The sequence below is a fragment of the Gigantopelta aegis genome, chromosome 14 (genome assembly GCF_016097555.1).
Source record: "Gigantopelta aegis isolate Gae_Host chromosome 14, Gae_host_genome, whole genome shotgun sequence".
In the NCBI taxonomy this organism is placed as follows: Eukaryota; Metazoa; Mollusca; class Gastropoda; order Neomphalida; family Peltospiridae; genus Gigantopelta; species Gigantopelta aegis.
The window spans coordinates 56157241-56184809 of NC_054712.1; the positions used below are offsets into that span (position 1 = coordinate 56157241).

Consider the following 27569-nt stretch of genomic DNA (forward strand, 5'->3'; position numbering starts at 1 on the left):
CAGAGTTTACATTATTTGATGGTGGGTAATACATAAAATACTGGATAACGTTTACGAAATTCGTCAACTTTCCATGGTATATCACCTTACTTTCTATTGGTCAGATGGTTCACTTGTTTCGTAAAAATGATATCTAGCGTAAACAAGTGTAGTATTCTATATTTATGCACTTGGACACTACACATTCATGAGATGTTGTAAAATACAATTGTGATAAAAACATGAAAACACAGACATAATGTTTTAAAAATCTGTATTTGATACAGAGCCACATGGGTAAGCATTCAGTGCAATGTCCGCCACGTTGGTTTGTGATCAACACCTAGACAAAAATGCATGCTTGATTATATCTGTTGCCAATTGCTTGACAAATGCATAAATTCTCAAAAATAATTATGATTTTTAATACACCATATACAAACGTATAAACATAATTATTTCACACATATTATATAAATCTGCTGCTACAGACCACTCGTACTAAACAGCAGCAAGGCATCTTTTATTTTATTTCCCACAGAAAGGACTGCTCATACAATGACCTTTGATATAATACCAAACTCCATTAAAAATGCACCACCCAATTTTCAGTTATTAGAATTGCTAATATTCAGGCCGACCATTAATAACTGAAAACTTGCTGGTGTAGAATGTGTGAGGTTGCTAGGAAACACACAATAACCCTAACCCGTGTATACAATTTTTGGGTTATTAATTTTATTACATACCTACTGAATCTTACTATTATTAATAAAGACATTTTTAAACCGTGTGATAAATTTATTTTGTATCGCACATATGTGCTATCTGGGACCAGAACTTTTTTTAAATGGGGAATTCCCTTTTTATTTTTACAGCAGTTAGCGCCTTTTATTTACTGACATCATATATGATTTACAAATGACGTATTTGAAACATTACACAAGGCTGCCGCAGAGTATGATCCTTAACGTTAAGCAAATCCTACATTACCTACAAAAGAAATAATTTGTAACATTTATAAAAGCGTTTCATTTCAAAAAGCAATATAATAAGTTTTTTATTTATATAATTATGTATCACATTTTATTACGATGATAATACTTCAGGTCATGATATGTTTTGTTAAAGTGTCATATACAAAATGTACCAGGCACTAATCAAGGAATAAAAAAGTAAAAGTGACTTAATTATCTTTCCAGAAGAAAGAGGAAAACGTTTGTTAATACTTGGCAAAGTAAACATTTATTGATATATTTAGTAGTGTTTTAACATGTTCCACGTTCATTCGAAAAAAAGAAATCTGAATTACACAATCAGTCCAAATTGTAATATTTCGTAATCAAATAATACTAAATTAGCTACTTGCTTTATGCCAACATTCAGTTCAAGTCCCCGAGTTGTTAGTAGTAGTGTAAAGTCGAAGTTGTTAGTAGTAGTGTAAAGTCGAAGTTGTTAGTAGTAGTGTAAAGTCGAAGTTGCTGTAATATTTTAGACCTGATACGATTTCAGAAACAAAAATTACACAACAAACTTGTTTGTTGCTGTAGCCGACTTAAATTAGCACCATGGCAGTCTTCACTTTAGCAGCAGACTAGACACCAACACATGTCGCATCTTTTGCATTTGATCAGTGAAGCATTAATTGTTTGGTTCTTGGCCAGATTCATTCAGTAATGCCAGAGAATATTAATTATTACCTTCATTTTAATACATGTATATCAACAACACATTAATTGTTAGTTACTCCATACCATCATGTTTTAAATCCAAATATTCAAATTTGTGTTTCTAGGCTTGTGAATAAGTCATTCATTCAAATCTATTATTTATTTTTGAACTAGAGACAATGAAACACTTAAATGTTCCTTGGAACAGCCAAGAACACACTGAATGTGCAGAAATTAATATAAGAAAAATACAAAACAAAAATAACTACAGTTTTCGTCCATAAGTAGCATACAATGTTGTCAGAGGATCATGCTCTTTTAAAATACATATATTGTAAGTTTGAGTATACACAGGCACTAATCTAGTTTGTGAAATGGTGATAAAATTTAAGCATAACATCTTTTGTGAAATACTTACCAATCATATCATATATTAACATAATCACATAATCATAATTATAAACATAATTATCAGCCATTAACTTTACATATCATTCATTGAATAAATAATGAAATCATTAATGAACATGAAATCTATTTACCCAAATGTACATGCGTTCATAAATCAACACTTTACAATTGACAAGTAAAACACAAACAACAGTGGCCATGTTATACAGCAATTTAAAACAATGTCATTGCAAAGCACATACCACATTTTAAGGGACACAGTATGCATGATTTTGGAATGCAAATGGCAGATGATTAAAAACTCAGCCGTAGGAATTGCAACAGTACTGTAAAACAGCCTCTTATATATCTTAGTCCTCTATCAAAATGCATTTTGCACTGTATCCATATTTCATTCTGCTACTCGTCAAGATGGATTGGATCGCTGAAAGAATTTTAATACAGTTCCATTCAGTCTTCTTAACAGGTATTTTTATATGCACTTCCCCTCACACAAAAATAACACATCACAGCCAGATACAAGAACTGATTATAATGGGACAAAATATAAAATGTTTAATATCCTAGTACTTCTGCTGGATACTCTTTATCCGTCTCTCTCTCCCCACTTCCCTTCCCTCCCTCCCCCTCCCTCGCACACTCTCTCTCTCTCTCTCTCTCTCTCTGAACTAAATTCTACTCTTATTGATTAATGTAAAATCATGTTTTCGGCTACTTAATGTTTTACATACAGATAGTTTCAATTTCCTATTAATGAGATTTTCTTACTAGTCATAGTACCTCAAACTGGACTTCACCTTCCAATAATTTTGTACCCATTAAATAAATATATAATCATCTAATATATATTAGAAGGTAGACTCCAGTTTGAGCACTACAATCAAGAAGCACAAGGAATATACAGACAACAATATAGGATATAATGTTTCAAAATCTTAGGTACCCAGAAATCAGTTCATGTGTTTCACATAGTATGTAACCAAGGTCACTGTATTTGGTTAACGAATAAAGCTATAATAATCTTGAAGTTTATAAATGTTTATTTTACAAGGTAAAGGTTTACCACTTAACTGATTGGAAGTTAAGAGTAAATTTAAAATTGTGTAACCGACATGTAAATAGAACAATAGTGCACATTAAATATTGTATCTTGCAGTATTCTGAGAAAGAAAATATTTTTAATATGTGCATGTAATTATAGTTGCTCTGTTAGACAGAAACATGTTTTACTTCTGGTCTGAAAGCACATAAATTTGAGTCATAACCATACACGGTATTCACATCATGAAAATGTCAGTCCAAAAAAGGTGAAATTTGTATCAGGAACCAAGTCATAGTTTTAAATGAGTATCATCCACGCCATGACAGGTGACTTAATATTCGTAAAGAAGACTCATGGCTTCAGCAGCTTTGGCCCTCACAGTGGGAGACGGGTCCTTCAATAACATGATTAGAGCTGGAAACAAAAACAGAAACAGATTCAACATAGAACATATATTTTAGATTTTTAACTTAGAAAATATATTATAGATTTTTAACTTAGAAAATATATTTTAGATTTTTATCTTAGAAAATATATTTTAGATTTTTATCTTAGAAAATATATTTTAGATTCTTACATTAAAAAATATATTATAGATTTGTATCTTAGAAAATATATTTTAGATTTTTTTATCTTAGAAAATATATTTTAGATTTTTATTATTATTCCTATTTATTAAATCATTTTGTTACCGTACTTTCTTTGTTAAGAGTCAAACTTGCTATGGTTAATTTTAAGGCTAAGGTTAATATAATAGCACTGGACTCCACCTAGAATAACATCTCCGACAAAGTCTAATGCATCAATGACCATCTCTGGTAACTTCACACTTATTAACAGTTTTCACATACTGCTGTAATACATGTAGTTTCTCCTAGGTCAAGAGGATCATGTCTTGTTTTACAATCCACAATCTTCTTTTTTTTCCAGCCAAAATAATCTGTGATTAATTCTTTTTTTTCATATTTGAATCACAAGCCAACAAGCATTAATTTCTGATCTATTATGAATAATAATGTGTTAACACTATTTACCACTGTTTGTGTTTGGTTCGGACAAATTTCTTAAGCACTCTGAGGATGTACCCATGCCTAATCCTAAACTCTATTAACATGCCTATATCCAAGTAAGGTTCAGGCACGTCCACCCTGGACCTCTGGGTATGCCAGTGACTGTACCCATGAAGTCAGGCCTGAACCTTTATTTGATGTAAGCATCGATTAAATTGTTGGTTGGTTGGTTCACTGTTTCATTGATTGAATACAACCCTGCTATACAAATTTAATGGATATCACTCCTAAATTCAAACAATTTTATACCCTGCCCATATATTTATTTTTTGAAACTTATTTCTGTGCTTATATCCAATTAAGATTCAAGCACACTGTTCTGGGCACACACCTCAGCTGTCTGGTCAGTCTGTTCAGAAGAGTGGGTTAGTGGGTTAGTGGGTTAGTGGTTATTGAGAGATAAGAGGGTGTAGTGGTCTTACCCATTGAGTCGTTAAAACTCTGTCTGGATGAGAGCCGGTACCGGGCTGCGAACCCTGTACCTACCAGCCTTATGTCTGATGGCTTAACCACGACGCCACCGAGGCCGGTCCCTGCCCATATCCATTTCAAGTTTTAAGCATGTCCACTCTGGGCACAGCCTCTGACATCACCAGTGACTGAGTCAAGTATGGGTGTTATCACTCCTGTTTGATTCACCCTAATTATGTTAACACAATCAAATACCTACTCTACTTAGTTAGCCATGAAACGATAACAGAGTTGTTCACTCCTGAATCTCACCTGAACACACATGTTCCTTCGATATCATTCCTTGTTTTTCTAACGGCAAGTTGCCCAGCAGAAAGCCTACAATGATAGATGTGTGACTATTACTGTTGTAGCATTACATTCATCTTTATACAGTTACTTTACAAAGGGAACAAATACTTAGCGTCACATGTTGTTGAATCAGCCACTACAAAATGTCTAACATATGGTAATTGCAGGGGTAGAATTTTACAAATTTCAGGGCACGGCCATTTTGGCTTTGGGTTTGAGGACATTTTTGGGGCACCAAGGCCAGTGGGCAGGGCACCAAGGGCAACATTTCTTTCAAGGGTAGGGCACCAAGGCCACTTTCTGTAAAGTTTTCACTGATGCGAGTGAGAGATGAGGTTCCATTCCACAGGACACACAATGAATGAAATAAAGTAAGTGATGATTTTTCTCTCAACAAACGAGTAATTTTAAGACTAAACCTGTAAGTGAAACAGAAGAAAAATGGTAGTAAATCGTTGACTTTAGCAAAATCTGAAAACTAATTGTAATAGGTTTTTCCAATTTTGATTCAAACTGGCAATTCACTACAGTTTATCTTCATTTTTCCCTTTTTTATAACCAGATTTACTCTTTATATTTTGAATTTTTTTTTGGCAATACAGCCAGTTTACAGTGTTTTGCCAGCCAAATGGCTTCAGTCGATCACGTGACTCGGCGCGTGACGTCACCGTGAAACGTCCTATAAAAAAAGTGCGTCTCTCCCATTATCGCTTTTAGATCTTGGCTTTGTAATTCCCTTGTAGCCGGTATTGTTTTTATTTTGGAACCAATCAATTGCTCAATCAAAAACTCCCTCTTTTAGGGAAATACTTTCTTTTATAATTTATACCCTTTTGACCTGAGCACAGAAAAAAATATTTAGTCCTGAAATATAAATATTTATATTTCAAAATTTTAATAATAAAAAGTCCATTAATTCAATAAATGATTATTATTAAAGCAATAGCAGTCTATTTAGCCTTTTCTCCCACGTGATCTTCCCTGCGCAGAACAGTCTTTATAGAGCGACTGCGCAGTTACTTCTCGGCGACCACGTGGTTCTCGGATCTGTGGCTTGTAAACAATAACAATATGGCTGTGCCCATCGAAATTGCGTGTCTGAGAGTCGGCAATAATTTCTTTGGATTTCTGTTCTTATGGACGAATACACGGCAAGTGACAAATGCTGCAAAGTTCAATTTAGTTGGTACCAGGCATGAGAAGGGCACTAGGGCATACAAGGAAGGCAACCACGGCTACTTATGGCCGTGGACACAGTCCAATTTATCGGGGCACCGCGTCCAGTAACAAGGGCACCTACGGCAATAGCCGTAGTGCCGTGGGCCAAAATCGATCCCTGTAATTGTGATAAAGGATCTAGATTTTAAAACCCCCAAAACAATAGTAATAAAGAAGAAATCTTCTGCTGCTACATGTACCGTATTTGACCGGAAATTAGCCCAGGGGGCCAAGACAACTCATTGTAAGCTTAGCATGGGGTGGGCTTATTCCCAGACAAGGGGCCAGTTTTGTTGAAAAAAACACAAAAAAACTAATAATTAAAATAAATAATAATTAAATGAACTAGGAAGAAAATGAAAAACGTCCAGTAGCACATCTATTAATTAGTGTTCCATTTGTTATTAATAAATAATAGTTTATTAATTAAATTTTTTTTTTTACTAGTATCTAATTATCAGAAACGCACCTTCTATGTTACCAGTGCTGTTTATTTACATTCAAAATTTAATTCTGAGAAGACTTAAAACAACAAACTCAATAGTGTATACACACGTTTCTGACAGGCAGCCAGCTTACACTACAAAGAATTGTCAATCTAGGCCATTGTTCTTAGCCAATCAGAATACGGTATTTGCCTAATTAGCATTAACTGCGGACACAGTGTGGTGGTAAAAATAGACATTGGTTTTAGTTCAGACTTGGGTTTGGGTACTTCAAAAGAAATACTGCAGGCATGAAATTGAAAACAATGTTACACACTGTTACTGTTAGACTACTAAATCTCACTGGTGGTAAAATATTGTGTTTACATTTGTGTGTTTAATTATTTGCAGGAGGTATGACCTTTTAAATGAACTTTGAGCAAACTTGCAGTTTTGTGTTATTTATAAGGTGACGAAGTTGGGGGTGGGCTTATTTACGAATGAGGGCCTAATTTCTTAAATGCTATCAAAATGGAGGGGGGCTTATTCAAAGACATGGGCTAATTTCCGGTCAAATACGGTACATATACTCCTTCCGATTAGTTAAAAGTTAAAGTTTGTTTTGTTTAATGATACCACTAGAGCACATTGATTTATTAATCATTGGTTATTGGATATCAAACATTTGGTAATTTTGGCACATAGTCTTAGAGAGGAAACTGGCTACATTTTTCCGTTAGTAGCAAGAGATCTTTTATATGCACCATCCCACATACAGGATAGCAAATACCAGCCTTTGATATACCAGTTGTGGTGCACTAACTACAACAACCTTCCGATTAGCTTCAAGAGGTATCTAACATGCAATTTCTTGTGAACAAGACAGTTCACACTATAATCTTGGGTTTAAAATATACTACATATTAAGTGACTTTTAAATAACATTTATCTTAATTATAAATAGTGATTCAAAATATACATAATGCCATGAGCTAAAACAATTTGTAAGATAACTGAAATCTAAGGGCATTATTAATGGTAAATTTATTTCTTACATGTCCTCCGAGAACAAATTTAAAAGATGCCGTAAAAATTCAAATTTCTTTTGGAACTAAAACATTCACAGTGCTTGCAAATGCAGTTACCGTATACATAATAGATAGCTATGTTTTATTTGGTAATTTCAATGAATGGTTTGATATTTTGGTCATTTCTGAAATAGCCAATTGTATGTCTTTAATTTGACCACCAACATAAGTGGGATACTGGTGTGCGATACCAGAATTTATCAAACAGGTGTTCTCTCCAAGGGATGTGTATGAAATACCAGACACAGAATACTTTGAAAATGAAAAACCACAAGGCACTACTGATGGTTACAAAATATTATAACTCCTTACCTAAAAACATTGCAGCATTGCTCTTTATTTCATCCCAAGAACTCTTAAAGAATGAAACACAAGCCATCACATAGAAATTCACTTTCTCTGGAAAATCTTGAATCTGAAAAAAAAAAAAAAATTAGTTACCAAATGAAATTAAAATTGAGAGAGGTGGGGAGGGAGAGTATTGAAATGTTTTTTTCTAATGGTAAATATATTGTGAGCAATTTACAATGTCTTTTGAAATGTCACTCATAAACTTGTACTGGGCAACTTAAAACTTTTGAGAGGTCATTTATAAACTTGTATGGAAAAGTCAAATTGTGTTTTGTTTAATGACAACACTAGAGCACATTGATTTATTATGGTAATTTTGACAAAGGAAACCCACTACATTTTTTTTATTAGTAGCAAGGGATATTTTATATGCACCATCCCACAGACAGGATAGCACATACCAGAGCCTTTGATATACCAGTCATAGTGCACTGGCTGGAATGAAAAATAACCCAATGGGCTCAACGACTGGGATCAAACCCAAACTGACCACACATCAAGTGATGGGTTAAGTCCTGCCCCACAAATTTGTAGTGAGTAACTTACAATGAGTTTTGAGAGGTCATTCATAAACTCTCCGTAAAACAGATTAGCATCTTCGAGTAGATGTTTCTGGAATTTTTCGTTGATCGCTTCAGACTCCATGAGAGGCCCCAACATACGCAGAGCATATTTACAACCCTGAAACACAAACAAAATCTTTATAACAACTGTTGTTGATTCTGTAATTTTTATCAAAATGAGATTAAACTACATAAACCAGTCAGTTGCACTTTGTTGTTCATCAAATTCTATACATTCTATGACATCCTGTGGCATTTTGAAGACCATTTTTGTATTTTGTAACGATTTTTCTGTCACCAATACAAACAAGTCATATTATAATGATATCATGCAAATTACCAAATTCAATGTCTTCTCAAAAAAACTGAAACCCTCAAACCCTCAAACCCTCAACCCACTCTCCATTATCAAATAACTTAGATTTTTGCATAGTTTTCAAATACTCAACTCAAAAATTCCATGCCATTCCAGTCCTGGAAAACAACATCTCTAAATGACTTTGCAGGATTCCTTTAGCCCATATGAACCCAGTGATGCATCAATTTGAAGATTCGTTGTATTTACTATTACAAACAAAAACCACAGTCCGAAATTTCATATTCTAATTACCTTTTTCACTTCCGGCTCACTGTCGTTGAGATGCAGCAGCAAACTCATGAAGTTTGTGTGGATCTGCTCCAGGAACGGAGCTTTGGACGGCCCGTCTCCAAACCGGGACAGATTTCCAAACAGAATAAACGCTTGAGCCCGTACTGCTGGCTTTTCCTGTAAGTAAAAGGAAGGAAGGAAATGTTTTATTTAACGACGCACTCAACACATTTTATTTTCGGTAATATGGCGTCGGACATATGGTTAAGAACCACACAGATATTGAGCGAGGAAACCCACTGTCACCACTTCATGGGCTACCATTTTCGATTAACAGCAAGGGATCTTTTATATGCACCATCCCACAGACAGGATAGTACATACCACAGCCTTTGCTACACCAGTTGTGGAGCACTGGCTGGAACGAGAAATAGCCCCTCTAAGTAAAAGACAACAATAAACAACCTGATTTGCAGTCAGACAAAAGAATGAAACAATGGATAAGGGATGTCTTTTTGGATAAAATTTGTTATTTCCATAGTAAAACATTCTGGAAAAGTGATTTTGCTGTGACATCATTATCAAAATGATATCATTAGTCAATTACATGGTTTACATTAATTGCTCAATATAATCTACACATTTTAATGAACTGTACCTTCTAAAAGAATGACTAACTGTTCAATGACACCTCAGCATGAACTGTACGAATGAATTGTACTTTCTTAATGAATGAATGAATTGTACCTTCTTAATGAATGAATGAACTGTACCTTCTTAATGTATGAATAAATTGTACCTTCTTAATAAATGAATGAACTGTATCTTCTAAATGAAAGCATGAATAAACAAACACATGAACGAATGAATAACTGACTGTTAATGACACCCCAGCATGAACTGTACCTTCTTAATGAATGAATAAATGAATGAATGAACTGTACTCTCTTAATGAATGAATAAACGCACAAATGAACGAATGAGTAACTGACTGTTAATGACACCCCAGCATGAACTGTACATGTGTACCTTCTTAATGAATGCATGAATGAACAAACGAACGCATGAACGAATGAATAACTGACTGTTTAATGACACCCCAGCATGAACTGTACCTTCTTAATGAATGAATGAATAAACTGTGCCTTCTTAATGAATGAATGAGAGAATGAACTGTACCTTCTTAATGAATGAATGAACTGTACCTTCTTAATGAATGAATGAGTGAATGAACTGTATAGTCTTAATGAATGAATAAATGAATGAATGAACTATACCTTCTTAATGAATGAATGAATGAATGAATGAATAATAACTGACTGACTGACTGACTGACTAACGACAGCCTAGCCCGACGTGTACCTTCTCGAAGCAGGGTCTGATCTTGAGTGAGACGTTGATGAGGATGGCCCGGATGTGTGTCTCGTCAATCTCGGACAGGATGCGCGACAGGCCGCTCATCGCCTCGATCGTGATGTCATCATTCGGGTCCTCCTTGTCGTCCATACCTGCCATCATCGCCGACAGGATCGTCGTCGAGTATCTCTGGACCTGTCATAGTCAAATATCAGTAAACGTCTGTTACATTCATTACAACGTAACGTTTTCCCACTGGTCCAGACGTAGCAATGGGAGTTTGTTCATTTGTCGATGAACGTAAAAATTATGTTGTCAGGGAACATCACATCTTATGATCTCATTTTATATGGGCAAGTTGTCTTATTGAGCGTTATTGTTTGTGGATGAAAAATAATTCAAAATAAAGTGTGAAGTTTTAGTGTTATTATTGGCATGTATGATACAAATTCAAGTATAAGGATTGTCTATTGTCTCTTATTTCTTTTACGTTCATCTGGGTATGAACAACAAAAATCCTCCGCAATCTTATGTGAGAACGGCTTTACCGATTCACACAGTTTACAGATGATTTTCTTTGTTCATACCCCAATGAATGTAAAAGAAATAACAGACAATCCTTAAATATATGAAATACAGTGAAAAACACAGTACATTTGATTTATTTCAAATTGGAGTTAAGTCGATTTTTTTTACTTATTAGGTTTTGCCTCATTAAGTAGGGTAAATTAAATGATAAAATGTTTGAAATGTCTTTCCTGTATTTATTTGTAATGGCGCAATGTAGTCCAGAAGCCAGCACTAAAATGGCAGTAGCTTCTAGAGATTACAGTTTGTTTTATTTAACGACACCACTAGAGCACACTGATTTATTAATTATTGGCTATTGGATGTCAAAGCTAGAGATTACCGATGATACTACAACTATAGATTGATTACATCTTAGCAGGTCTTCAGTTTGAAATCATTTGTTACCTCAAAGTAAGAACAAATCAGTTGTTAATAAATATGAAAGTTTACTATTGGTGAAGTACAATTTCCTTGATTTTCTCTTAACATATAAATCATATATCATTAGCAGGCTTTGAAGTTTACCATGAATCATGGCAACAATGGCAAGTGCCGAAATTGCCCTCCTTACTTGCCATTATGCCCCACAAATTGGATGTTGTCGATGATAAGGAAAGTGATGAACTATGCACCATGCACTAACATATATACATGTAGTATGTGGTGCATGCAAGAAATAGTAACGGTATCATTGGTAATATGATCAAACATATCTATATATCTGACAAATTTAAAGCAAGTTGCCCTTTAACCACTTCATAAAGGATACGTTTGCCTTGATGCCTCTCCAACTTGCCTTAGTGCCTTAATTTCTGTTATTAAACTAAAGGCAACACTTACTGCACCAACAGAATTAAAAAATCAACCCTGCGTCATAAAGAAACTGTGCTGAAAAGAATATCAGTTTGTAACAAAGTGACAAATCACACACTGCCAGGAAGTAAATCTCCTGTAACAAAGTGACAAATCACACACCGTCAGGAAGTAAATCTCTTGTAACAGAGTGACAAATCACACACCGCCAGGAAGTAAATCTCTTGTAACAGAGTGACAAATCACACACCGCCAGGAAGTAAATCTCTTGTAACAGAGTGACAAATCACACACCGCCAGGAAGTAAATCTCTTGCAACAGAGTGACAAATCACACACCGCCAGGAAGTAAATCTCTTGTAACAAAGTGACAAATCACACACCATCAGGATCTAAATCTCTTGTCACAAGCATTCACAGAGTACTGCTGAAGCTATACATGTCCCTTACTGACACCAACAAATTTCTTTCGTTTCTTTTTCTTTTTACTTATTTTCCTGCTTATATCCAATTAAAGTTCAAGCACGCTGTCCTGGGCACACACCTCAGGTATCTAGGCTGTCTGTCCAGGACAGTGGGTTAGTTGTTAGTTGTTAGTAGTTTGTGAGAGAGATGGTGTATAGTGGTCTTACACCAACCCATTGAGTCATTAAAACTCACTCTGGGTGGGAGCTGGTATTGGGCTATGAATCCTGTGCCTACCAGCCTTATGTCCGATGGCATAACCACGACACCACTGAAGCCGGTCAACAAATTTGATTATCTCTTAAGTTCAAGGGCCATAACTCTAACAAAAATGGATAAATTGCCATCTGTAACAGTTCATGATGATCGCAATATAAAAACATTCATCTCAGTACCTTCAGGCACTGAAAAAAGAGTCTGGAAAACTAATTTTCATACATGTATCTCCTAAAATTAAGTGCCATAACACTGAGAAAAGTGGGTAAATTGCCATTAAAGTAAAACTTGATCTGTAATAGTACATTATAAAGTCATACACAAACTTTCAGCTCAGTATCTTGAGGCACTGGGGAAAAACCAAGTCGGGAAATTTATTTTTCATATCTCCTAAGTTGAAGGGCCATAATTCTATAAATAAATAGGTAAATAATAATAAAAGTCAGACTTAATCTGTAACAGTACATGATAAAGCTATAAATAAAATAAAAACAAATTTCTATACCTCCTAAGATGAAGAGCCATAACTGGGTAAATCATCACGAAAGTCAAAATTTCAGTTCAATATATCAAGGCATTGTGAAAAAAACACCCAGAAAACTATATGTATATGTGGGACAGACAGATAGACGGACAGATGGACAGACAGACAAAGAAACAGGCTTGACAGACACAGAGACAGACAGACAGACAGAGACAGATAGACAGATAGACAAACAGATACAGAGACAAACAGACTTGACAGGCAGGCAGGCAGGCAGACAAACAGACTTGACAGGCAGACAGAAGGATGGAGATGAAATCTATAGTCCCCTCCAATAAGTAATTCACCTGATCTTTGCCGACGCTGGCTATGTTTCCGAGTCCCCGGACACACAACATACGCACGATGTGTGAGGAGTCGACGAGGCGTCCCAGTAGGCCGTTCATGATCAGTTCCACCAGGTAGTCATCGCCAGCACACCGCTGGTTGATCAGCTGAAACCAGGCAGAAGACGAATATTTATTTTTAATAATTACCTCCAAACATTTTAAATGGAACCAGGCAGGAAAGGAATACTTATCTTTAATGATTACCTCCGCACATTTTAAATGAAACCAGGCAGGACAGGAATATTTATATTTATGTTTTTATTTTTAGTTACTTTAATTTGACACCCAATTGATGAATTAGAAAAACCCAGAAAGCAAAAGAACCTTAACATTTTATATTTAATGATTCTTCAACAATTTTTAACTATTGTCAGTTTGGAATTTTTATTTTTACATTTACCTTATCCTGACACCCAACAGCCGAATGAAATGTGAAAGGAAAAGAACCGGAAGTTTATGTTTAATGATTTCCTTAGCACATTTTAAACTATGTTCGCTTGGCAGTTTTATTCTTGCATTTACCTTAGTTTGACACCCAATAGCCAAATGAAGGAAGGAAAGAAACAAGGAAACGTTTTATTTAACAATGCACTCAACACATTTTATTTACGGTTATATGGAATACTCAACACATTTTATTTACGGTTATATGGAATAGAATAGAAATGTTTTATTTAACAACGCACTTAACACATTTTATTTACGGTTATATGGCGTCAGACATATGGTTAAGGACCACACAGATATTGAGAGGAAACCTGCTGTCGCCACTTCATGGGCTAGGGATCTTTTATATGCACCATCCCACAAAAAAGGTAGTACATACCATGGCCTTTGATATACCAGTCATGGTGCACTGGCTGGAATGAGAAATAGCCTAATGGGTCCACCGATGCGGATCGATCCCAGACTGGCTGGAATGAGAAATAGCCTAATGGGTCCACCGATGGGGATCGATCCCAACTGGCTGGAATGAGAAATAGCCTAATGGGTCCACCGATGGGGATCGATCCCAGACTGACTGCGCATCGAGTGAGCGCTTTACCACTGGGCTACGTCCTGCCCCAATAACCGAATGAAACCAGAAAGTAAAAGAACCTTATATTTAATAACACCTCAGCAAACCAGGAAGTAAAAGAACCGTATATTTAATAACACCTCAGCAAACCAGGAAGTAAAAGAACCGTATATTTAATAACACCTCAGCAAACCAGGAAGTAAAAAAACCTTATATTTAATAACACCTCAGCAAACCAGGAAGTAAAAGAACCGTATATTTAATAACAACTCAGCAAACCAGGAAGTAAAAGAACCTTATATTTAATAACACCTCAGCAAACCAGGAAGTAAAAGAACCTTATATTTAATAACACCTCAGCAAACCAGGAAGTAAAAGAACCGTATATTTAATAACACCTCAGCAAACCAGGAAGTAAAAGAACCGTATATTTAATAACACCTCAGCAAATTACAGGGATGTGAGAGGGGCTGGAACAAAAAAGCTTACTGCTCACCTTCTTTCTTCCCAAGTCGAACAAAGGCTTTCATATAGCATATCCTGGATATTGGACAAAACTGGCCAATCGCAACGAAGCTGACAAAATCCAGCCAAGGGAATGTACTAATACTACTTGTGATTGCGTGATACTACTTTCGTTTTTTAGTTTTAGCTTTTCTCTCTCCTTTTTTCCCTTTTTTTTTTAAAGACGAAATGTAAAAGTGCATTTACATGTTTCCGCATATCTCTCACATCCCTAAAATTATAATTATGCCCAATAGTCAAATTAAATCAGAAAGTAAAAAAACCTTATATTTAATGATACCTCAGCAAATTTTAATGATGTCCATTTGGTATTTTTATTTTCACATTTACCTTAGTTTGTCATCCAACAGCCAAATAAAAAAATAAAAAAACCAGAAAGGAAAAGAACCTTTATATATAACAATTCTTCAACAATTTTTAACTGTTTGTTTGGTGTTTTAATTTTGGCATTTAATTGCCTTAATTTGACATCCAACAGCCTAAGTATTTTTTTTTAATACTGGAGTGTCATTAAACAATAATTAATTCAATCATTCATTCTGTTTGATGTCTAACATGTGATTACTGGGACACTTGTCTAAAGAGGAAACCCACTGCCACCATGCAGGCTACATGTATTCCAGGACTTGAAATTTAATGGCGACACTAATGGCAATTGTCATAGCTGCAAAATCAGTAGAAACTTCCATAAATGTAGGTATGGGGCTTTACCACTGGATAACAATTATTGTCATGGGTTGAAAGGATAACTTTAGTTTGTTTAATTTTATGTTTATTAATTGCAAATGTTACCAGTTTAAAACGCCTATAGACAGGTTCATGGCTGTTAACAAAAGTAAAATGTTGTGACTGAAATTTCAAGGTACAGGGCATTGCCCTGGTTGGGGGTTTAGATGGCGGATGTCAGTGCCATGATTATATCACCATTCAAAATGGTAGTGTTTTACATGACAATAGTAGTCCACTTTAAACATGTATTTCTGCCAACCCAAACCCCGTTTTTTTTTTTATTGGACAAAAACATTAATTTGATGGGTCCTACAGTGAACCTATATTAATAAAAATAGTCCTATTAGGCTGACATTTGCTGGGGTGTTCTTTCACAAGCTACGGACATTTTTTTAAAAAGTTTGCATCATTACTTGATATTATTTAGTTAGGCAAATCAAATATTCAAATACATTTACATCGGGTCGCCGTAGTCTTATTGCAAATTGATTATGGTCGTTAAAAATTGGGGTAAAAGCCAATGTCTGATACTGCATTACGCTAACGTTGAATAGTCCTCGGTTGATCTTTGTGTCCATTTAACGCAACGCAAAATCTAGCAGTTTTAATACCCCTCTTGCTCGTGTAACGTTTTGTGACCATGTCATATTTTACTTTGGGGTCTTTAGTAATACATATATGTTAAAATAAAACGGCAATGACTGGTTGCATACTTTATTAATTAACATTACGTTGCACAATAAACCCCCCCCCTCCCCAATTACGTTTTGTCACACATCCCATAATTCCTACTCTCCTTAGTGCACGTTGCGTAGTTCTCGAATGACCCCATTATTCAATCGTAAATAATAAAGAAGTAACATACCGCTGGTCGGTAAACGTTAATTTTTCACCGGATCAATTTTATTAAGTCTCAATATCAATAATACCCAATCTAATAATCTCCCAGCAGAACTATTACATTGTAACAGTGTTCAAACTCGCACGTGCCATTACTTCAAAGGGAGTGAGTAGCACATTTAAATTAGGGGTTTTTTTCACTTAATTTACAACTATTGTAGTAACGGGGTTTTTTGGTGGGTTTTTTTTTTTGGGGGGGGGGGGTTAATTACAAAAAACGTACCAAACATGATTTTTAAATAATAATAATAAAATATCTGGGAAAAAAAGTACAAAACATATGTACACACCTTTTTACAAAATAAGATCGTCTGCTTAAAATAGCACAGCAATTGGTAGTGCAGGATGCACATTAAGTCAATACTTTTACTTTCTACATCCGTAAATAGCGGATTGGACGTGTTGCGATAGATCCCAAATATGTGTTAACGCAAATGGATGGATTAAAACAAAAAGTTATATTCTTCTACCAAAAATATATTATATCAGACAATGTAGGCATTATTACTAAAAACTACGATACAATAGACTGTATCAAAACAGGATACACCTAATTTGCATATCCAGGTCAGAGTTGTTCGTCATATGTTCATAATCAATCGGAAAACCAAAACGAAACTTTTTCGATGTCATTTTTAAAAAAAATATACAATTAGCTAAATTTGTAAAAAAAATTATGAGTTCAAGTGTCCACGGTAAGAGCACCTTTGGGAATCTTTATTGGGAAACTGTTTGGTTGAAGGGTCTAATTGGGGAAAAGTTTGATATTGGATTGGGAATTTACGTTAGGGGAATGGGGCCGTTCATCGGCCCCAAAATGTATAGTAGTTTATACCCTGGGATGGATCCCTAAAGGGGGTCAGTGGGGCAAAGAAAACGTCCGAAGCGATCGGGTTGACATTACAGAAACCGAAAACGGCCTAAGTGATTCTCATTTTAAAAAAAAAAAAAAAAAACCTGACTGAAAAAATAATTTCCACAATTTCTCTGACGACGGAAATCCGTCTCACGACGGACAGTTAACAACCATGCAGGTTCAAAATTACTGTAGGCGGGTATTTTTCCCATAGCAAAATCCTTTAAAAATTGTTTTAAGTACATGTAAGTAACAATTTCTTAAGTTCACGCTCTGCTACTCCTGACAGAACAGGAAGGAATTCTACGATATTAAACAAGCTTCCATTTCGTATCATGTTTATGTCCCGAGTGAAATAATTTTCAACTGTTTATTACCCATAATCAATATTAATTTATACCACTCCAACTCTTTTAGTTGACGTTTCTGTAAGGTTGTCGTGTGCCAATTGATAACGTCACAATGTGTTACGTCCCACTTGGCATTCTAGTGGGACATATCACTTAACCAAGATATTTTCAACCATATGGGTAATAATCTATTTTATGCACTTTCGTATACATGTCGGTAGGATAGTACATACCATGGTCTTAGATGTTCCAATTATGGGGCAATGGAGGGGATGGGGATAAAAGCTATCCACAGAGGGCATCAATTCTATAACACATACCTCCTCAAGTGAATTTCTCGTTCCAGCCAGTGCTCCACAACTGGTGTAACAAAGGCCATGGTATGTACTATCCTGTCTGTGGGATGGTGCATATAAAAAAGATCCTTAGCTGCTAATCGAAAAGAGTAGCCCATGAAGTGGCGACTGCGGGTTTCCTCTCTCAATATCTGTGTGGTCCTTAACCATATGTCTGACTCCATATAACCGTAAATAAAATGTGTTGAGTGCATCGTTAAATAAAACATTTCCTTCCTTCATTCCACAGGTGAGCACTCTACCATTTAGTTATATCCCACCCCAAGAAGGAAAATAACAAATGTGAGATAAGGAGAAACAAGGAGAAGATAAATACCTCTGCGAAAAAAGCCGCTACAACAACCCTCTGAGTGTCATAAATACTAGATAATACTGAAATCAGGTTAGTGACAATCTTCGATATATGACCGCTTTCATTGGGACTAGATACCAGTATTCTGAAATGAGAAAACAAAATTCAGCTATACATGTATGTCAATAATAATAAATTAAAAACAAAACAAAACACACAATAAAACATACCCCCTCCTCAAAACCCCCAACCCAAACTGTTAATGATAGGTTTAAATTTAGTAGAACACTATAAAGCATAAAGTTATAATGGTCATTTAACTGACTGTTGGAATATTGGGAAATGCAATTTGTCAGAGGTCAGGCTGACCATTCATGAAAAAAGGACACTAATGAACCCAAATGAACAGTCAGGTCAAATGTTCCTACATGGCTTGAACTTAAGAATTTGTCTCCCACGGCAATTTTTTATTTTTTTTAATTTTCTGTGGGTGAAACGGCCCACCACTGGCAATTTCGCGCCTATTATGGCAATTTTTTAAAAGTTGACATTTACAGCAAATAAATCTGAAATGTTTTGCAAAAAAGGTTTTTAATTTAACGTCATAACAACAGTTTGTTAAATCTATAATCAAAACTCCTTTCATGGATTTACTTAACGTTAAGAATTATACTCTGCCTTGTGTAATGTTTCAAATGCGATATGTGATGTAATTTGTGACTCATATATGACGTCAGTAAATAAAAGGCCCTAACTGCAGTAAAAAGATAAAGGGAATTCCCCATTTAAACGTTCTGGTCCATATCGCAATACAAAATACATTTATCACACGGTTTCAAAATGTCTTTATCACTATTACAAGACTGAATAGGTATGTAATAAAAGCATTTAGTCTCTACTTCAAAAAGCGTTATGAATGCATTGGCAGCTGATTTTTGCTGGTGAGAATATCATGCCCCATGCCTCATGCACCCAGGGCTAACTCTGGCTCAGCAGAACATTTCATCAAAATAAGAATTAAATTGATAAAATTTCAAAACCCCAGTTATTTTCCAACAAAAATATCAATCATTATACTAAATTATTTTGCAAAAATTAGAATATAATTCACCATCCCTGGGCACCCGTCATGAGCACAGCAGCCTGTAGTTGTCAGACATAGTGTCTTCTTCACCAAATCAACAAAAGCATATTGCATGTGTGTACCAAGTTTGAGATATTGACCTTGCTAAGACAGTGAAGGCTTCTGGGTATTGCTCTGTATCCTCCATCTTGACAAACACTTCTTCCTTCTCCAGACTCTCACACAGGTCGAAACTCTTCGCACGCTGAAGAAACGTCTGAAATGCCTGGACCGCAATCCTGAAAACAACACGTAATCATCGACATTACAAACAGTAGTTACCGAATCTTAATACAAATAATAAATAACAGCTACACTGATTTTAGTTTATTAAAATAAAGTAATCCCCCTATAAACCAGACACCCATGGGACCATGTAATAAGTCTGGTTTTAAGAGGTATCCAGTATGGAGAAGTTCTGTTCTGTACTGATATTTAAAAGGGACCGTTCCTTTCTATACCGATATTTGAAAGGGATCCTTCCTTTCTATACCGATATTTAAAAGGGACCGTTCCTTTCTGTACCGATATTTAAAAGGGACCGCTCCTTTCTGTACCGATATTTTAAAGGGACCGTTTCTTTCTGTACCGATATTTAAAAGGGACCGTTTCTTTCTGTACCGATATTTAAAAGGGACCGTTCCTTTCTGTACCGATATTTAAAAGGGACCGTTCCTTTCTGTACTGATATTTAAAAGGGACCGTTCCTTTCTGTACTAATATTTAAAAGGGACCGTTCCTTTACATACCGATATTTAAAAGAGTCCATGAAAACCTTCAAGTTTTGAGGAAATTCAGGTCCAGTTTAGAGGAAGGGTTTCACTGTATATATTACTTTTTAATGTTCAGGCTGGCTTTTAAAAAATTTTTTTTTTTTTTTTTTTTTTTATATTTGGGGATGGGCGGTTGTGAATCTCTCAAATTAATGTTAAAACAGTTTCAAATAGTAATCAATCAAACTGATCTGGTAGCTCTTATCCTTCAACTTATTGTGCTGTCAACCTTCACATCTCAGTCATTCTGTCAACCTTCACATCCCAGTCCTTATCCGAATGAATGTTTAATGACACCCCTGCACTCTCCAAATGTGACAGATGTGTGTAATATTTAATGCAAGTAACACCAAACTGCCCTATTTTATAGGCATAAATGCTGAAAACAATTACTTCAGAAACACCAAAACCACTAAGTCCCCAAACCTATGGCATACCAGTTGTGTGAGCAAATCTAGGGGAAAAAGTCACAGGTAAAAACGTCACAACTTTTAATTAAAAAATATATTAGGCAATGAAAGGCAGATCAAACAAATTTTGTCGATGTTCTTTGTTTTCAATATTGGTGGTTTAAGCGGACGTTCCACCTGATGCCACGGAAAAATTCTGCCAGTCTTGCGGTCCTCAAGACGATCGATACACAAGATGCCATATTCAATACTCTGCTAAACCAATACATTTTGTTATATAAAAATTGTGACTTTTTTCATGTGATTTTTTTTTCCTATACAAAATTGTGACTTTTTTTCCCCCGCCACCGTGTGAGCAGCAGTTTGTACAAACAGTACACCTACTCACCTGCTGGCCGAGAGAGGTTTAGTTTCTATTTTAGAAACGCCTTTCTTCTTGTCCTTCGACTTCGATTCTGAGGGGGCTCAAGCTACAAGATCAAACAAGACACAGAAACATTGAACAATTGATCAGTTAGTGGAGCTTTTTATTAAAGGTTAACGTTATGGTAAAACGGTTAACTGTGAGATATATGTTTAAATCTGCTTTACTGTACACTTTGTATAATGAGAAACAAGTGGTATTCCTACTTTTGCTTTTATATAAATGCTGCAAAGCATCCTTAAAAACACCTATGCTAAATGTTCCAAACTTTGTTTGAAAACTGGGGCGAGACAAAGACCAGTGGTACAGCTCTCACTCGATGCGCGGTCGGTGTGGGATCGATCCCCATCGGTGGGCCCCTTGGGCTATATCTCGTTCCAGCCAGTGCACCACAACTGATATACCGTGGGTAATAATCTATTTTATGCACTTTCGTATACATGTCGGTAGGATAGTACATACCATGGCCTTAGATGTTCCAATTATGGGGCAATGGAGGGGATGGGGATAAAAGCTATCCATAGAGGGCATCAATTCTATGACACATACCTCCTCAAGTGAATTTCTCGTTCCAGCCAGTGCTCCACAACTGGTGTAACAAAGGCCATGGTATGTACTATCCTGTCTGTGGGATGGTGCATAAAAAAGATCCCTTGCTGCTAATCGAAAAGAGTAGCCCATGAATTGGCGACAGCAGGTTTCCTCTCTCAATATCTGTGTGGTCCTTAACCATATGTCTGACGCCATATAACCGTAAAATACAATGTGTTGAGTGTGTCGCTAAATAAAACATTTCTTCTTTGTTTTATTTGAAAACAAGGAAGGAAGGAAATGGTCTATTTAACAACACACTCAGCACATTTTATTTACAGTTATATGGTGTTGGACATATGGTTAAGGACCACACAGATATTGAGGGAAGGAGGGAAATGGTCTATTTAACAACACACTCAGCACATTTTATTTACAGTTATATGGTGTTGGACATATGGTTAAGGACCACACAGATATTGAGGGAAGGAGGGAAATGGTCTATTTAACAACACACTCAGCACATTTTATTTACAGTTATATGGTGTTGGACATATGGTTAAGGACCACACAGATATTGAGGGAAGGAGGGAAATGGTCTATTTAACAACACACTCAGCACATTTTATTTACGGTTATATGGTGTTGGACATATGGTTAAGGACCACACAGATATTGAGGGAAGGAGGGAAATATTTTATTTAACGACGCACTCAACACATTTTATTTACTGTTATATGGCGTCAGACATATGGTTAAGGACCACACAGATATTGAGGGAGGAAACCCGCCGTCACCACTTCATGGGTAGCTCTTTTCGATTAGCAGCAATGGATCTATTATATGCACCATCCCATAAACAGGATAGCACATACCACAGCCTTTGATGTACCAGTTTGAAAACAAGGATGACTTATCATTATTCATATGTGAAGTCATTCTTGATAATTTTCAGTATTCATCTGGAGGAAATTGCACACATTTTTCTGTTTTGCCAAAAAGCAATTTTAATGCCAGATTTTCCATAATGTGTATAAAATTGAAAACAGCCTTTATTAGAAATGAAAAAATATATGTCACATCCTGATATTTGACTACAACTTGGCAAAATAATATTTTTTGTCTGGTTTTAAGTTTACTTTATTATGATGTTAACTTTTAAAGAACAAGGCGAGAACAAAGAAAGGACAATTTCGAGATATTGCTACAATAAAAAACCCCCATCTGATAACACTGTTTTAATTAAATACTATTTTCCCTGAGAACATGAGGGAGAGGACAGTAATAGAATGATACATGTTAAAACTACAGGTACTGTTATTTCATGTCAAAAATTAGCAGTGGAGTCTTTTTTATCAAGCTGAACAGTTTTCAAGTGGTGCTAATATGGAGAATTCCATTACAAAAATTTTTAAGTTTGACTCACTTTGTGTTTTGGCGGATTGACGCCGTTGGAAGAGCCGATTCGGATCATAAAGGCAGCAAACAATCGGTGGAAGTGTTTCAGTACTTGTTCTTCCGTCTCCTCTGCTTGGAAGAGTTCATTAAAAGCATGGGTAATCTAAAAACAAAAACACAAGAATCCTTCAAAAAGCGGTATTTGCTACTGCCACTACTACAGTAACTACCACTTAATACTAACAGGTAGTAGTAAACCAATTAACATCTGGCTGGGTCAAAGTTCGAGATGCACCTAACTTTTGATAGGGCAGTTAATACCACACATCCTGTCATTGGTGATAAAGTAGTGTGTGTTTGTTGTAAAAAAAAAAAAAAAAAATTAGTTAATCTGGGCAAAATATGTATACAATTTTATTTCATCTAGTACCACTGTTTCAAATAGCTTTGTTGCTGAAACACGTATGGGGTACCTATACTAAAAAGTACTAAAATTTGGTGCAGAACTAGGGTAGTCATAGATATATGCTACCCATTATCTCTGAAATGAGCAGCTTAACCCGCATTTAAAAATTTTAAAATTTACTTTAAAGGTGAGGGGTGGTAGTATTTATATCTGTGGTGTTTATGTCGATTGATACGCTGTAGGTAGGAGTTTTAGCCACATATGTTACTACTGTCATCTACTGGACTGGATTTGGTGGTATACCCTACAGTAACTACTACTTCTACCACTAACACACTGTAGAATGATGGCAATAATAATAATAATATACAGTGTAGGAGTGACTGTGACAATATGGTAACACAACGCCTACAGCAAGAGGGACGACGGTGGCACTCTTCATGACTTGCGTGACAATACGCTAACACGACGCCTACAGCTACAGGGACGACGGTGGCACTCTTCACGACTTGCATTACATTATGCTAACACAACGCCTACAGCTAGAGGGACGACGGTGGCACACCTCACGACTTGCATTACATTATGCTAACACAACGCCTACAGCTAGAGGGACGACGGTGGCACTCTCCATGACTTGCGCGACATTACACTATCACAACGCCTACAGCTAGAGGGACGACGGTGGCACTCTTCACGACTTGCGTGACATTACACTATCACAACGCCTACAGCTAGAGGGACGACGGTGGCACTCTTCACGACTTGCGTGACAGTACGCTAACACGACGCCTACAGCTAGAGGGACGACGGTGGCACTCTTCACGACTTGCGTGACAGTACGCTAACACGACGCCTACAGCTAGAGGGACGACGGTGGCACTCTTCACGACTTGCGTGACAGTACGCTAACACGACGCCTACAGCTAGAGGGACGACGGTGGCACTCTTCACGACTTGCGTGACAGTACGCTAACACGACGCCTACAGCTAGAGGCACGACGGTGGCACTCTTCACGACTTGCGTGACAGTACGCTAACACGACGCCTACAGCTAGAGGGACCATGGTGGCACTCTTCACGACTTGCGTGACAGTACGCTAACATAATGCCTACAGCTAGAGGCACGACGGTGGCACTCTTCACGACTTGCGTGACAGTACGCTAACACGACGCCTACAGATAGAGGGACGATGGTGGCACTCTTCACGACTTGAGTGACAGTACGCTAACATAATGCCTACAGCTAGAGGCATGACGGTGGCACTCTTCACGACTTGCGTGACAGTACGCTAACACAATGCCTACAGCTAGAGGGACGATGGTGGCACTCTTCACGACTTGCGTGACAGTACCCTAACATGACGCCTACAGATAGAGGCACGACAATGGCACTCTTCACGACTTGTGTGACAGTACGCTAACACGACGCCTACAGCTAGAGGCACGACGGTGGCACTCTTCACGACTTGCGTGACAGTACACTAACACGACACCTACAGATAGAGGCACGACGGTGGCACTCTTCACGACTTGTGTGACAGTATGCTAACACAATGCCTACAGCTAGAGGGACCATGGTGGCACTCTTCACGACTTGCGTGACAGTACGCTAACACGACGCCTACAGCTAGAGGCACGACGGTGGCACTCTTCACGACTTGTGTGACAGTACGCTAACACGACGCCTACAGCTAGAGGGACCATGGTGGCACTCTTCACGACTTGCGTGACAGTACGCTAACACGACATCTACAGCTAGAGGGACCATGGTGGCACTCTTCACGACTTGTGTGACAGTACGCTAACACGACACCTACAGCTAGAGGGACCACGGTGGCACTCTTCACGACTTGCATTACATTATGCTAACACAACGCCTACAGCTAGAGGGACGACGGTGGCACTCTCCATGACTTGCGCGACATTACACTATCACAACGCCTACAGCTAGAGGGACGACGGTGGCACTCTTCACGACTTGCGTGACAGTACGCTAACACGACGCCTACAGCTAGAGGGACGACGGTGGCACACCTCACGACTTGCATTACATTATGCTAACACAACGCCTACAGCTAGAGGGACGACGGTGGCACTCTCCATGACTTACGCACTACGCGCTAGAGGGACGGTGGCATTACACTATCACAACGCCTACAGCTAGAGGGACGACGGTGGCACTCTTCACGACTTGCGTGACATTACACTATCACAACGCCTACAGCTAGAGGGACGACGGTGGCACTCTTCACGACTTGCGTGACAGTACGCTAACACGACGCCTACAGCTAGAGGGACGACGGTGGCACTCTTCACGACTTGCGTGACAGTACGCTAACACGACGCCTACAGCTAGAGGGACGACGGTGGCACTCTTCACGACTTGCGTGACAGTACGCTAACACGACGCCTACAGCTAGATGGACGACGGTGGCACTCTTCACGACTTGCGTGACAGTACGCTAACACGACACCTACAGCTAGAGGGACGACGGTGGCACTCTTCACGACTTGCGTGACAGTACGCTAACACGACGCCTACAGCTAGAGGGACGACGGTGGCACTCTTCACGACTTGCGTGACAGTACGCTAACACGACGCCTACAGCTAGAGGCACGATGGTGGCACTCTTCACGACTTGCGTGACAGTACGCTAACACGACGCCTACAGCTAGAGGCACGACGGTGGCACTCTTCACGACTTGCGTGTCAGTATGCTAACACGACGCCTACAGCTAGAGGGACAATGGTGGCACTCTTCACGACTTGCGTGACAGTACCCTAACACGACGCCTACAGATAGAGGCACGACAGTGGCACTCTTCACGACTTGCGTGACAGTACGCTAACACGACGCCTACAGCTAGAGGGACGACGGTGGCACTCTTCACTACTTGCCAGACAGTACGCTAACACGACGCCTACAGCTAGAGGGACGACGGTGGCACTCTTCACGACTTGCGTGACAGTACGCTAACACGACGCCTACAGCTAGAGGGACGACGGTGGCACTCTTCACGACTTGCGTGACAGTACGCTAACACGACGCCTACAGCTAGAGGGACGACGGTGGCACTCTTCACGACTTGCGTGACATTACGCTAACACGACGCCTACAGCTAGAGGGACGACGGTGGCACTCTTCACGACTTGCGTGACAGTACGCTAACACGACGCCTACAGCTAGAGGGACGACGGTGGCACTCTTCACGACTTGCGTGACAGTACGCTAACACGACGCCTACAGCTAGAGGGACGACGGTGGCACTCTTCACGACTTGCGTGACATTACGATAACACGACGCCTACAGCTAGAGGGACCACGGTGACACTCTTCACGACTTGCGTGACAGTACGCTAACACGACGCCTACAGCTAGAGGGACGACGGTGGCACTCTTGACGACTTGCGTGACATTACGCTAACACTACGCCTACAGCTAGAGGGACGACGGTGGCACTCTTCACGACTTGCTTGACAGTACGCTAACAAAACGCCTACAGCTAGAGGGATGATGGTGGCACTCTTCACAACTTGCGTGACATTACGATAACACGACGCCTACAGCTAGAGGAACCACGGTGACACTCTTCACGACTTGCGTGACAGTACGCTAACATAATGCCTACAGCTAGAGGCACGACGGTGGCACTCTTCACGACTTGCGTGACAGTACGCTAACACGACGCCTACAGCTAGAGGGACCATGGTGGCACTCTTCACGACTTGCGTGACATTACGATAACACGACGCCTACAGCTAGAGGAACCACGGTGACACTCTTCACGACTTGCTTGACAGTACGCTAACACGACGCCTACAGCTAGAGGGACGATGGTGGCACTCTTCACGACTTGCGTGACAGTACGCTAACACAATGCCTACAGCTAGAGGCACGACGGTGGCACTCTTCACGACTTGCGTGACAGTACGCTAACACAATGCCTACAGCTAGAGGGACGATGGTGGCACTCTTCACGACTTGCGTGACAGTACCCTAACACGACGCCTACA

The 27569-nt window shown here is 38.2% G+C and overlaps 1 protein-coding gene across 1 annotated transcript in view; it reads right to left on the reverse strand.

Moving 5' to 3' along the window:
• Positions 1-236: 236 nt before the first annotated feature.
• LOC121389347 (maestro heat-like repeat-containing protein family member 1) overlaps positions 237-27569 on the reverse strand; it is a 91732-nt gene continuing 64399 nt past the window's right edge. Inside the window, exons 32-42 of the mRNA XM_041520942.1 lie at positions 23170-23308; positions 21181-21256; positions 19711-19848; positions 18511-18631; positions 13419-13565; positions 10531-10719; positions 9190-9345; positions 8563-8697; positions 7978-8080; positions 4896-4961; positions 237-3516 (exon numbers count right to left, since the gene is read on the reverse strand). Coding sequence (XP_041376876.1) covers positions 3434-3516; positions 4896-4961; positions 7978-8080; positions 8563-8697; positions 9190-9345; positions 10531-10719; positions 13419-13565; positions 18511-18631; positions 19711-19848; positions 21181-21256; positions 23170-23308 — 1353 coding nt within the window. The 3' untranslated portion in view covers positions 237-3433. The remainder of the gene's footprint in view (positions 3517-4895; positions 4962-7977; positions 8081-8562; positions 8698-9189; positions 9346-10530; positions 10720-13418; positions 13566-18510; positions 18632-19710; positions 19849-21180; positions 21257-23169; positions 23309-27569) is intronic.